This window comes from Oryza sativa, chromosome 3 (assembly GCF_034140825.1).
Source record: "Oryza sativa Japonica Group chromosome 3, ASM3414082v1".
Taxonomy (NCBI): Eukaryota; Viridiplantae; Streptophyta; class Magnoliopsida; order Poales; family Poaceae; genus Oryza; species Oryza sativa.
Window position 1 is genome coordinate 1,779,891 of NC_089037.1, and position 13,035 is coordinate 1,792,925.

At 45.4% G+C, this 13,035-nt stretch overlaps 2 protein-coding genes across 3 annotated transcripts; one reads left to right on the forward strand and one right to left on the reverse strand.

Moving 5' to 3' along the window:
- Positions 1 to 690: 690 nt before the first annotated feature.
- Positions 691 to 3,859, forward strand: LOC4331507 (probable serine/threonine-protein kinase PIX13). Its single transcript, XM_015774264.3, has 5 exons — positions 691 to 1,215; positions 1,648 to 1,783; positions 2,197 to 2,336; positions 2,430 to 2,553; positions 3,307 to 3,859. Exons 1-5 carry the CDS (start codon positions 847 to 849, stop codon positions 3,708 to 3,710), a joined length of 1,173 nt encoding a protein of 390 aa, XP_015629750.1. The 5' UTR covers positions 691 to 846; the 3' UTR covers positions 3,711 to 3,859.
- Positions 3,860 to 4,300: 441 nt separating this feature from the next.
- Positions 4,301 to 9,504, reverse strand: LOC4331508 (protein NLP1-like). 2 transcript variants are annotated; one of them, XM_015774258.3, is made up of 6 exons: positions 9,236 to 9,504; positions 7,973 to 8,923; positions 7,701 to 7,748; positions 6,591 to 7,620; positions 4,711 to 6,206; positions 4,360 to 4,616 (listed from the first exon to the last, which is right to left on the reverse strand). In XM_015774258.3, the coding sequence occupies exons 2-5, from the start codon at positions 8,825 to 8,827 to the stop codon at positions 5,311 to 5,313; spliced, it is 2,829 nt and encodes a 942-aa protein (XP_015629744.1). In that variant the 5' UTR covers positions 8,828 to 8,923; positions 9,236 to 9,504; the 3' UTR covers positions 4,360 to 4,616; positions 4,711 to 5,310. The 2 variants fall into 2 exon arrangements, with proteins under 2 accessions (NP_001404104.1, XP_015629744.1); NM_001417175.1 differs by lacking the exon at positions 9,236 to 9,504 and having other exon boundaries at positions 4,301 to 4,616; positions 7,973 to 8,925.
- Between the last annotated feature and the right edge of the window lie 3,531 nt (positions 9,505 to 13,035).

Below are 13,035 nucleotides of genomic sequence, written 5' to 3' on the forward strand. Positions count from 1 at the left end.
CGCCGGCACGAGCACCTGCGTGGACCGAGTCCACGGACCAGCAGAATACACCTCCTGGAGCTTGTAGGGTGGGTATTCGGTTTCGATCTCGTTCTTCGGTTTTTCAGTTATTTCGGTATTTCAAAAGTGAAGACCGAATTTCAACGCAAAAATGTTAGGATCGATAAATTCGGTCTCGGCCTTTTCCGTCTCGGTCTCAATTCTGACCGAAATTCCGCAACATTTTCATATATGCAAAGAAATAATGGATTTTTTAACACAAAAATCACGTTTGTCGGTCCTGACATTTTATTTTTAACACAAAATAAATTCGTAAGCATGTTTGAGTAAAGACTTTTATTAGATTGCATGTCTAGAAGAAGTAGGGATGTGAAAATTAGAGTTTAATCCTATTGAACTTAGTGGATTGTAGGTTGCAATTAGACTTTTTTTTAAAATTCGGTCTTTTCGGTATATACGGTTAACTGAGGAGACTACCGAATTGACCTAACAAAATTCAGTCTTTCACTGTCTAGGACCGAATTTCTCGGTCTCAGTTTTTTCGGTCTCGATCTCGGTCTTTTCGGTTCGGTTTTTTTTCCTACCCCTAGGAGCTTGGCCAGAGAGCAAGTGGCCTTCGTGCACCGGGTCCACGGAGCAGCGCACGCGACGACCAGTTCATCACTTGGCGCCAGCCATCTCAGTGTCTCGCGCTGTCCACGTCCACATTTCCGTGTTTGGTTGGTTGTTCTTTCTACTCCTTGCTCGCCAAGCTCACATCGTTTTTACCTATACAAACACGCGCACGCAGTCACGCACGATCCTATTCAAGAAGAAGACGACGAGGGAATCCATCCATCGATCGACATGGGGAATCGCTTGTGCTGTCATGACGCCGCCGACGACGAGAAGCCGGCGGCAGCGGCGGTGTCGGGCGGCGGCGGAGGAGGAGGGAGGGAGGAGTACAGGCGGTGGCCGATCGCGGCGGAGAGCGGCGGCGGGGAGACGGGGAGGGTGCTGGACATGCCGCGGCTGAGGGTGTTCACGCTGGCGGAGCTCCGGGCGGTGACGCGGGGGTTCAAGCCGGAGATGGTGCTCGGCGAGGGCGGGTTCGGGACGGTGTACAAGGGGTGGGCCGACGAGCGCACGCTCAACCCGGCCAAGAGCTCCGCCGGCGTCGTCGTCGCCGTCAAGAAGCTCAACCCGGAGAGCGTCCAGGGCCTCCACGAATGGCAGGTACACCGCACTGCAACTAGCTAGCTAGCTCGTTGCTCGATTGATCTCGCTGTTCAATTTTCTTGGCTAATTTTGCGTTTCGTTTTGGCCATAATTAGCGAGATAGTTTCAAGAATGGCTCCTGTTCTTAGCTCTGTTTAGATTAACTCAACATTGTTACAGACCGCATATTTATTAAAATCTTTTCTTTCGCTTAAGAAAACATTATCTTTAACAGGACAAATGGCTTTTGTTTTAATTAACCTGTTGCTTTCTCCGCACAAATGGACAAGTCAACTGATGACCTGGTATAATGTGATGCATTGCTTGCTTGATTAGAAGGCTGCATTGCTTACTGTTCCAAGCTCACATGTTAATTCGAGTCTGTGTTCTCTGATTAGCCATGAACTCATCGGCGATTTCCAATTCTCTCTTTGTTTTGTGCAAGTACAGTCAGAAGTCAACTTCCTGGGTAGACTTGTGCATCCAAATCTTGTGAAGTTGCTGGGATATTGCAAAGAGGAGAGGGAGCTGCTGCTGGTTTACGAGTTCATGCCCAAAGGAAGCTTGGAAAACCATCTCTTCAGGAGTAAGGCTACGACCATCAATCTAACTCTGACATTGTACTACTACTCTCATGTCTGAATATCATGCTTCCACAAAATTGGTTCATTTTCAGCTGTTAGTCTCCCACTCCTACCTAACATAATTTGACGATTTCTAATACGAGTAACATTTAGTACCTGAAACTATCTTTATGTTTGTCCGAATGTGAACAGACAAACTTGCCCTTCGAAATTCCGGCTTGACTTCTGCAAAGTCAGTGCCGTACTTCATCGTATTGATCTGAACTTTGACAAACGCGACCATCCTGCATTGGTTGATCTCAATTCTTAACTACGGACTAGTCATACAGTGATTCATCAACAAATCACATAAATAATTTTGGGCAATAGTATCATGCATGTCTGATTTGCTGGAGTCTGACCGATCTTCGTGCAGGAGGAGCATTTGACCCTCTGTCATGGAGCCTACGGCTCAAGATCGCAATCGGAGCAGCTCGCGGCCTCGCCTTCCTGCACTCGTCTGAGCGGCAGATCATATACAGGGATTTCAAGGCATCCAACATCCTCCTCGACGTGGTAAATTCTCTTCTCAACTCATCTCGCGAAATTCGCAGATCGATCGTGATCATCTTCCAAACTCCATCATTTGAGACACGCATTTTTCATCAGGATTACACGCCGAAGCTGTCGGACTTCGGGCTCGCCAAGAACGGCCCGGTCGCCGGCAGATCGCACGTCACGACGAGGATCATCGGCACGTACGGCTACGCCGCGCCGGAGTACGTCGCCACCGGTAAGCATGCACCGCACCAAACTCTCTAATCCTTTATATGCCACTAGAATTTGACCAGTTCCCTTATATGCCACTAGTTTAAGTTTTTTTCACCCTTTTATGCCACTCCCACCACTATAGTGTTAGTTGACTGTTAGTCAAAGGTTAGTTTTTTTCGTAAATGACCAATATGTCCTCTCAACTAAAAAATGTGTAAACTTCAAAAAATCATAACTAATTTATTTTAAATCTTTTTTGATTGAACAAAATTTTGTCAGAACCAGTGAAAAATGCTCTTTATATTAAAAATATTGTTGGAAAAATGCATGTTTCATGCTTACATTGAAAATTTATTTGTGATGGTAATGGCTAAAATTGCAAGTGATGCAGAAAAAAAATCATTTTTCATATGTTGTATCCAGTAGCTATATTAGTACTAAAATACCTATTGTTGGTTGTATACTAATTCTTAAGGGCAAATGCGTCTTTTTTACAAAAAAAATTAACGGCCAACTGACGGTGGACCGACGGCAATGGCATAAAAAGGAGGAGAAATTTGAACTGGTAGCATAAAAGAGAGAAGCCAATTTTAAGTGGTATATAAGAGAGCCGGTTAATTTAGAGTGGCATATAAGGGATTCTCTCTTCTCTTAACTATGCAAATTCCATTCAAATTTAGCCAAAATCCCCGAAATTTCGGTTGTATATATCGCAAAGGACTAACTGCAGGCTGCGTCGTCGTCTTCCTCGCGATCGTTTTCACTTTTTTTTCAGGCCATCTGTACGTGAAGAGTGACGTGTACTGCTTCGGCGTGGTGCTGCTTGAGCTGCTCACGGGGCTGAGGGCTCACGACCTGAACCGGCCGAGCCACCAGCAGAATCTGGTGGAGTGGGCGCGGCCGTACATCGCCGGCGGCAAGAAGCTGGCGGGGCTGATGGACCCGCGGCTCGCCGGGGACTACCCGGCCAAGGCGGCGGCGCGGGCCGCCAAGCTCGCCGACAAGTGCCTCTGCGGCGACCCCAAGAGCCGGCCGTCCATGGACGACGTCGTCGTCGCGCTCCAGGAGATCGAGTCCGTCGGCACCGCGCGGCCGGCGGCGGCGAAGCTGCCGCCGCGGGCGCCGCCGCCCGCTGCGCACCGGTCGCCGCACCGTAATCCTTATTCCAAGCCGCGATGAGCTTTGGGATTATCTGCATACTAACATAGATTTGAAATTGAATTGAATTGAATTGTATTGATTCTTTTTTCTTTCTACGGCGCGTGTCATCTTTAAACAATCTCACTTTGCAAATGATTATACTCCTCTGATCCATGAGATTAGCCGTAGTGATGAACCGAATCGAGTCACTGTCCAGGAGAGCGACAAGATGACCCAGACCTGTGCTTTCAGGAGAAGCACATATACAGGATGTGATTTCTGAGATAAATGTGTAGACTTGAGGATAAACATACGACGGGTTTAGCTCTGAAACCATAACATGCCAGAATTTGTGTTTAGAGGATAGATGAAAAAACCAAAAAAACCACGGACGCCAACCGACAAGATCACTTTTAAGAGTTGATTACAAAAGCATAACAATTAGACGTTACTCCTGTGCGACTAGGAGATTAATTCAAATATATTTTCATACTGAAATTTGAGACACATATTTAACAACTATAAAAGGGAGAAAAAGAGAGCTTCCGATCTGTTCCAATGTCACAAAGGAAAGGGTGTGTTTAGTTCACGTCAAAATTGGAAGTTTAATTGGAATTGAAACGATGTGACGAAAAAGTTGAAAGTTTATGTGTGTAGGAAAGTTTTGATGTGATAGAAAAGTTGGAAGTTTGAAGAAAAACCAGGCCAAAGTAGCACAATTCTTACATTTCTACCGTACTGTACATGATATACAAAAAAAAAAATCTTCACCCGTAAAAGAGCAGGTTTACACGAGCAACATCGAAACTACTCCAACATATAAATAACATTGTATTAACAATAATGCTAACACTGATCTAAAAACAACAGAATTCATCTCGACTTTGATGATGATCTTGTTTCATTGCCAGCACTGCAACTGCTTTCTTGTGAACCCTTTCGCTTCTGCAATATGTGGGTGCAAGATAAGCTTACCATGCAACTAATGAGATGAACAAAGAAAGGAAAAATATACACTAATATTTTCATCAATACTTACACTGGTGGGAAGACATTTCAGAATTGCAAAAATGCTCCCATGAAGGCTGAACAGACACGCTGTAACGGGTAACCTGAGGCAGGCTTTCAAATGCTGAAACCTTGAAGTGAACACTTGAGAACTATTGAGTCAGATGAAACCCCAAAAGAGCTACAAACTTTTGAACTGTAACTGACTGCTAAATCTATCCCAAAGCTTCATTTCGACAAATGCCAATTATTTTCATCCTCTGACCTACTCACCTACAATTATGTACACTAGTTTAGTCTGCCTACACAAAGTTCCTATGGTTATGAAACTGAACAAAAGGCATACAGCTCCATCTTCTATTCCCGTGGACTCCACTGCATGAACTTCAGCATGCAAATCAATACCAAGCACCGACAGGGAACATCAACAATTACTTCATTTCCAATTCAAGAACACAGCACGGTTCAACTGCAACATCAACAGGCAGCTGTCCATTAATTTGCACCTCAGCCCAAGTATCCAAATCTGAAGCCTGCATACGCCATCTTGACTTACAACCAAAGGCAGCGTCAGGCATTCTTTACCTGAAGGAGCAATGAGATGATTGTTTTCAGTGCTGCAACACCACTGTCAAGACAGACCAGTTTGACCGAAGGAAGCATTGAGCAACGGTTGAATGCTAGGATTAACCAATATTCTAACTGTTTGATTACTTGATGACTTGTATACATCAATACACTCCAGCAGGTCTGCATCACAGGTTAAAAGAACCCACTCAGATTCATCGTCCAAATACTTGAGGTCCACGTGAGTATCCTGAGAAATGCCGAACCGCTTTACGATCTCTTCTTTTAGCCTTTGAAAGCCCCAACTAGGCTGAAGACGGAATATACATCTTTCCTCGCCATAGATGGCTTTTATTTTGAGAGAATCAGACCTAGCCTTTTGCACGTTTGACATGTTTTCTATCGGTTTGTGTTCACTTAAAAGTACTTGACTCTGAGACCTAAATAGCATGGTAGGTCTTTCTTCAACAAACATTTGCAGCTCTGCCTCTGCATGGCTAGCAGATTTGATTAGTGTGGAGCACTGATTCTCATCCATAGATATTTCCTCTTTGACTGCAAGCTGAGGAGCACTACCATGCTGTTGCTGAGTCTTTGGAACACTGGAACAACCAAGGCTAGAATTTGAGCTCTGGCTGCAGGATGGGGAGATGGAATTAGAGCCAGAAGTATGTGAAGTGAATCTGCCCTCACATGGACGATCAGGAACTGAAGGTTCCAGCTGAAAGTTTTGCTCAGATGCTGGAAAATGGACATCTCCTTGTAACTCTCTTTCTGACCATGTGGTCTTGGTAAAATTTTCATAGAGTGAACTGAGCTGAACTGTTCCTTCAGGACCATGTACTGAATCAATGACCATTTGCAATTTCTTCAGGGAGTGCCCAACTTTCTTGATCTTTCGTGATGGCCAACGATTAATTCCATGCTGCCTGCATATTCTCTTCAGTGTAGTCGGGCACACTGGAACAAACGGTAGAAACATAAGATCAATAGTCAGCCACAGATATTGCAGTTTATATCTATGCAAATAGTGAATGAAGCATTAGTCCTATATACTTTCAGTTGGATCTATTGCAAAAACCAAGACATTTGAATTATCAATTTTATCTCAATTAATTACATTGTAAGTTCCCCGCCTGATTGTACACCTGTCATTTTTTTTTATCCTGGAACTTATCTGAAAGGGTTACATGCACTGTAAGCAGATTATTACTATGAGCAAACTTATCCCACTTCTTTTGAGCCATGCTTCAAGGAGATAAATGTACAGGAAAAGCTGCAAAAAATAATTTTAAAAAAGGTAAGGAAGCCAGCCATTTCAGAGATCATTTGTCATTAAAATACCTCCTAAATTCTTTGCAGCTTCTTTCAGGCTACCAGCAAAATGCTTCCGAAGATCTTGCAGGCTAACTGTTTTCTCCGTCTTAGTGCGCCGTTTTTCTACTGCTTTGTCCGAGTTTGAATTGCTTGGATCACTGGAACAAGTATTTTCTTTGACATCATAATCTTCATGCCGCTTAAACCCTGAAAACATGCTACCGTCAGGTGCCATAACTGGAGAAGTATGCCAGCCAGCTGTAACACTAAATCCTTCATCATCTTGTTTGCTGAATCCGAATGGCAAGTCAACATCTATTTCTCCCTTTCCTCCCTTATTCTGAGCATCCACTAAGCTCGCTATCCATGATGATACCTCCTCAGATGCTTCCAATGATGTTGTCCTTCCAGGAACATTAATACCACTACAGAGCTCATCCAAGTCTTCATGCACAGACTTGGCATAAAATTCTGGCCTGGTTGGTTGACTAATTTCAAATGGTCCATCATTTACCAGCTCTTTTGGCTTCACAACTCTTAATGTATAGCATACTTGTTGTATGGTATTAGATAAAGAATTGAGCATGGCCCTTTGCTCTTCAGTATTTATGCACTTCATTGGCAAGAAAAACTCCAAGACAAAGTCCAGGCTTCCAGTCTTGACACTTCGCAGCTGGATGGCAACTGCTGCCCTCAAGCCAAAAAGTTTGGCATGATGCGAGAGAGGGTACTGGGTCTTGCTGTAGGTGGTAATGTCTGGGGAGAAACATGGCTCATTCGTCCCAAATGCCCTGCCGACAACACCCTCACCTCTGAACAGATGATGCTCGGAGCAAGCCTGGTGAAAGCCTAATACGGAACAATCACGGACATAACATGCCTCATCAACAGTGGACACACAATGTTTGTAGCTTTCATCAGAGTGGCGGCTTCCCCTCTTGGCCTGGCAGATGCACGGTATCCATGTCTGGGCTAGTGGCAGATTGTGGGTATCACAAACAGCTCTGAGAACATCCATGATCTCAGGTATAATTGCTCGGTAAGAAGCATCAACAACCTGGCATCAAGCGGGCAGCATCTGTTACTGAGAACAACATTTCAGCAAAGCACTCTGATCTTTAATATCTTTCATCTCACCTTGGAACGAGGATCACTTGAAACATCAGAGCTCCTGAGATCAACTTCCTGCAATTTTCCACGAAATGTAGTTTTATTAAGACAAGGATGACACCAAGGTAGGAGAAGTGAAAAGATTTATTACTTTGGGGATTGGTGTGCCCAGCAGTTATCACATCTTTTCCTAATGACATTTCATCGAATACGTTAAGAGCATAACATGGTGGCCTGCAAAGCATGGGCATTTTTTTCGGCTTTGGAGAATCAAATGGAGCAGTGTTGCGCAAATCTACCTTGAGAGCATTGCAGATGTTCTCGATCTCCGCACTGTAGTTGACCTTCTGCGTGGTCATGACGAGCTCGACGACGCCGAGGCAGGCTCGGCTCCGCGGCTCGAAGACCGGCAGCGCGACGCTGCCGCGGATGTCGAAGTATTGCGCGTGCTGGACGCGCGGGTACTCCTCGGTGGAGAAGTAGCGGACGTCCGGCGTCCACTCGGGGACGCGGCCGACGAAGACCCGGCCGGGGAGCCCCAGGTCGGCGCGCGCGCTCTCGTCGGCGGAGAACTGGTACTTCATCGACACCGTCCGGTAGTTGGCGAGGCGCTGGTTCCGGCGGTCCAGCCAGAACGGCTGCCCGCAAGTCGTCAGCACCTGCCGGTCGCCGATCCGCGTCGGCACCCAGACCTGGACGAGCAGCTCCCCGTCGCCCCGCTGCGCCTGCGACTGCGACTGCGACGCGATGCGCTCCAGCGCGCGGCGCAGCCGCTCCTTCACCGTCGGCTCCACGGCCACCTCCTGCGGCGCCGTCTGGAACGTCCAGCCGCGGTGCGCGGGGCTCACCTCGAGGCCGCCGCCGCCACGGCTGGGCATCTCCGCCTCGTCCCTGTCGTCCTCGCCGGCCGCCGGCGCGGGGGTAGTCAAGGTAGTGACGCTGCTGCCGATGTCGAACAGCGGGGAGAAGGGGCTCGCCGCCCCCGGATGCCAGAACTCCGACAAATCGAACCCCGGCGTCGCCAGCAAGAACTCCTCCATGAGATCCAGGTCACCGCCGGCGATATCCCCCGTCCCGCCCATCCCGCATCCCATCAATCCATCCTCCTCCTCGTCGCTCCTCGGCGGCGGCGGCGGCGACGGCTTCTGCTCCATGACCGGACAAGCACCACCACCAACCTCACAGCCCTCGCATACCCCCAATCCGCCGAAACGCAGCCGCGCGGAGGCGAACAAACACGAGCCACGAACCTGGGATTAATTGAAAAACCAGAGAGGAAACCTTTTTTATGCCAAATCCTCTACGAATCCAAGGAATCGAGCATGGCTGCCACAGCGGAATCCACTACCACACACGCACACAAACGCCGCAAGACGCGAGCCTTGAGGAACCCGACGAGACATCCCCATCATGGAAAGGAAAGGCACATCGCCATCACGCCACAATGACACAAACCCAAACCCAAACCCCCCGCGATTTACTAGCTATAGCTAAGCTAGCCCAACACGCGAAAAACCACCCGGTTTACTGCAAATCGAATCGCGGTTGAGTAGTTGACCCACCTGCTATCTCAGAAGCAGAAGCAGAGCATGTCGATCGAACACAGCAACAGTGGGGAAGAGGGGGCCTCCAATGGAACAGTCAATTTGGCCACTCGGATTAGCGAGAATCGTAAGGGATTCTTCTCGCAGCGAGAAAGGAGGAGATGAGAGGCGGTGGTGGAATCGTATTTGAGTAGGCCTCGCGCTCCTCCTCGCAGTGCGCTCTCTTTGATTCTATCTCCTGTATTTTTGTTTGTGCAGAGACGGAATCTGCTGCAGCCTCTCGGCGCGGGGTGGGGCCCACGAGAACACGTTGTTTATTTGGCGGGAGGGAGGGGGAAATGGCGGGAATGGGCTTGGTGGGGGCCTGAGGTCAACCGGATTTGGGTGGGGCCGGGAGGGGCAGGACGGGTAATTTTGGGTGGGGGAGAGGATATGCATGGGGACATGGCATGTCGTGCTCACGGGGAAGACGACGACGGCGACGTTCCGTGCGCTGTGCGGCTGTGACTTTCGCCTCACGCCCTCACCTGATCACCTATTCACCTGTACCCTCTCTCTCTCTCTGTGATCAAAATAAATCAATTTTCATATATAAATAAATCTCAAAATGAGCACTCTCTCCGTTTTATAATATAGAAACCTAGGACCAAATATAGTATTTTATAATATAACGAATCTGAATAGAAGAGTGTCCAAATTTATTATACTATCGAACGTCTCATCTAGAGCTAGATTGCTATATTATGGGACTGATGGAGTATTTCTTATGTGCGTAAGATTGTAATAGTCTTTTAGCAATTCATTCTTGGCCAGATGGTACAATGTTTTTTGGAAATTGGTTTTCAATGTTTCGAGATTGAAATTTGTAGAAAAGTTTAGTAACAATCTTGAAGTGGAGAAATTGGTTTCAATCAACAAGATATAATACTTCAAGATTACTGGTTAATGTTTCAATCAGCAATATATATTATACTTCTATTATTTTTCAGAAATTTGATGCCTGGGACGAATACTATGGGATTTAGGTTTGAAACCGGTAATCTTGGAAGTGGACAAATTGCATTTGGTTTAGTACAATCTTGAAACTATTCTGTCGATCGTATAGCACAATGTTTCACAGGAAAGTTTTGTTATTCCCTGATATTTTGATCTGACTATTTGCAATTGCAGTGGACTTCAGTGATTGCCCACGGATCCAGCGTATAAATTAGTACCAACTGCATGACATCAACCGGCCAATTTTGTTTAAAAAAAAAGTCTGTATAAATTACACGTACGCACATCCCTGTTCGTACATGTGTAGTACACTGATTGTTACGCGAGCTATTTTCCCTTCGTTAGCTGTCCTGAATCTCGAGACATGTTGGCGTTTCAACTCTCACTTGCTATCTACTTCCAACTATTATTAAAGGAGGAATCAAAAGTTTAATCCAAGCAAGCAAGAGAGCTGGTGTTGCTGACAGACTTAAGATCGATGTATGTGGCGTTGATTAAAATCTCCAATCAAAGATCCTCCCATGCTTTGATATTGACACCCCAAAGTTCAGCTCCATAGGGAGAAAAGATTCCGAATCAACCAGCTTGCTGGCCATGCTTAATTAATTTGATTAGTCTAGTAGTAGACTAGTGGTACCACATAAAATTTCACTGCCGAATTTAGCCCTGCTACAGGCATGAACTTGGCGGTAGGTGAAGCGACTTCCAAAACATGAGGGGGTTGGTGAGCCGAATTGGCCAGTAAGTCCCATCTCATGTGAAGAAGAAAAAAAAAAGGAGGGCCATGCAGGCTGCATCTGATGCTAATCACTGTTTGAAATGAACACATCATAATTAAGCAAAGTGACTTTGGGTAGGTAAAGTGTCATCCACTAATAGCAATGGTAAGCTGTAAAAAATTCCCTGATTGCAGCAGATCCACCTTGAAAATTAATGGGAGCAGATTAATTAAGCACCAGTTTTAACTTTTATATGCAAACTTGTGCAGACCACAAGGTCATTAGGGTTTTCACATGGTGGTCCATGATCCAAAGGGAACTTGTTAATGGGAACTTGGAATCCATTATTTGTGGTGTGTGGGGGTCTTCATGTGGGGGCAAGACTTTTTCCAAACAAAGATTAGGTTAAATTAAAGGAGCTGATGATGCAAGCAACTGAGAAGTTGATTAATTAGTGTCTGATTGAGCTTAACAGTACTGGTCAGTAATGCGATAGGCATGCGTTCTTGTTAATCCTTTGACGGTAAGCTATTGGTTCCTATTTGTTGTGAGCCCGCGGTACATGTGGATCGGCCTACTGGTATCTATCTTAAGCTAGGTTTGATTGATTAATACTTAATGGAGAAAGAACTGAAGATACTTGCCCTAGTGGTATTGGACTGTCTTGTCAGTTTATTGCTGGATCCGCCCTGCATGTGTGGATATGATTATACTTGCTGCCAACGAATCTCTTGCAAAATTAACTGATGAATCATGCATATCTATATCTAATACTCGTTGCTAAGCATAATCGTTGCTAAGCAGTAGCTCGCGATAGTGACATTAGTGGTTTTCAAGTCTTGGAGAGTTGGAGTACTCTTGGTGCATATAGCTCTTGTACGTATTCTCAGGAGTAAAAAAGAGGAAGAAAGGTTAACACTAACTACGTTTGGTTGATGTGTGAACATATTCTTAATTTTCTTGTCTTACGATAGTACTAGTACAATTAATTTCTAGGATTCCAGTAGCAGAATTAGTTGTGATAATTAACACAACCGTGGGCGGCACGCAGGTTGCAAAAAGCGAAGGAATATTAAAATCACACTTGCGTCCCTACATCGCTAACTGACAACTTGCTACACTGCTTAAATAATTCTGGCTTGAACAAATTAAGCTGTAGCACGTAGCCAGTTTCTTGCTAGCAAGCACATAGATGGATCATATCTCTCCAACTCGATTTTTCTGAACTTCTCTAGACACAGAGACCGTGACATGTCCAGACATAACAAAAGTCCAATGGATCATATTCATATGAGAATTCAGAACAAAGATTCAATAAAGCTAAAGCTAGCTGTTTGTGCAAGAAATTTCTCGTCGCCTTGCATGATTAAAGTGACACATTTGCGCGTTGAAATTAATACCGATTAACTAACTAACGTCGTATCAAATATAGTTCCCTGCAGCCAGTAGCCAATGGTATTAGGTTCTCCCCTTTCTTTCTTTCTTTTTTTTTTAAAAAAAAATATTCCAGTTCCACAACTGGTGGATCATGCATGGATCGTATATATTCTTAGTCTGAACAATCAATCCGTTTGGTACACTTGAAGCTAAGACCGTCTCATCCACAGCTTCGTGAGCACTAAGAAGTAATTGCATCTAAACAAATCTCTGCATTAATCGGATCACTAAATTCAGACATCATACAGATCGCAGATTCTGAATTTTAATTATATCATCAATGGACCTGATGATCGGGTTGCATGCAGTAGCAGAAATTAACCAAGATTCGACTCCCGGCACCAAAGGAACGAGGCGATCGATTGATAAGTTATCCCAACTTGGCGCTAATGCGTGGCGCACTTAATTTGTCCTGCAAACTCGCAGATCATACGATCCTGCCATTAATTCTCCGCTAAACCTAACACTCTTCGAGTTTGTTTAGCGTCTACTTGTAGATTCTCTCTGCATGCAGCACGCGTGGAATCCCGAATCCACATTCCACAGCCAAATCATGTACGGCCGGTCGTGTAGAGGTAAGTTCTTGTGTTCTTTCCAAGTAGCTTAATACTCCCCCCATTCCAAATTGATCTACATATTTTATAGGTACACCAAGACCAAAAAAAA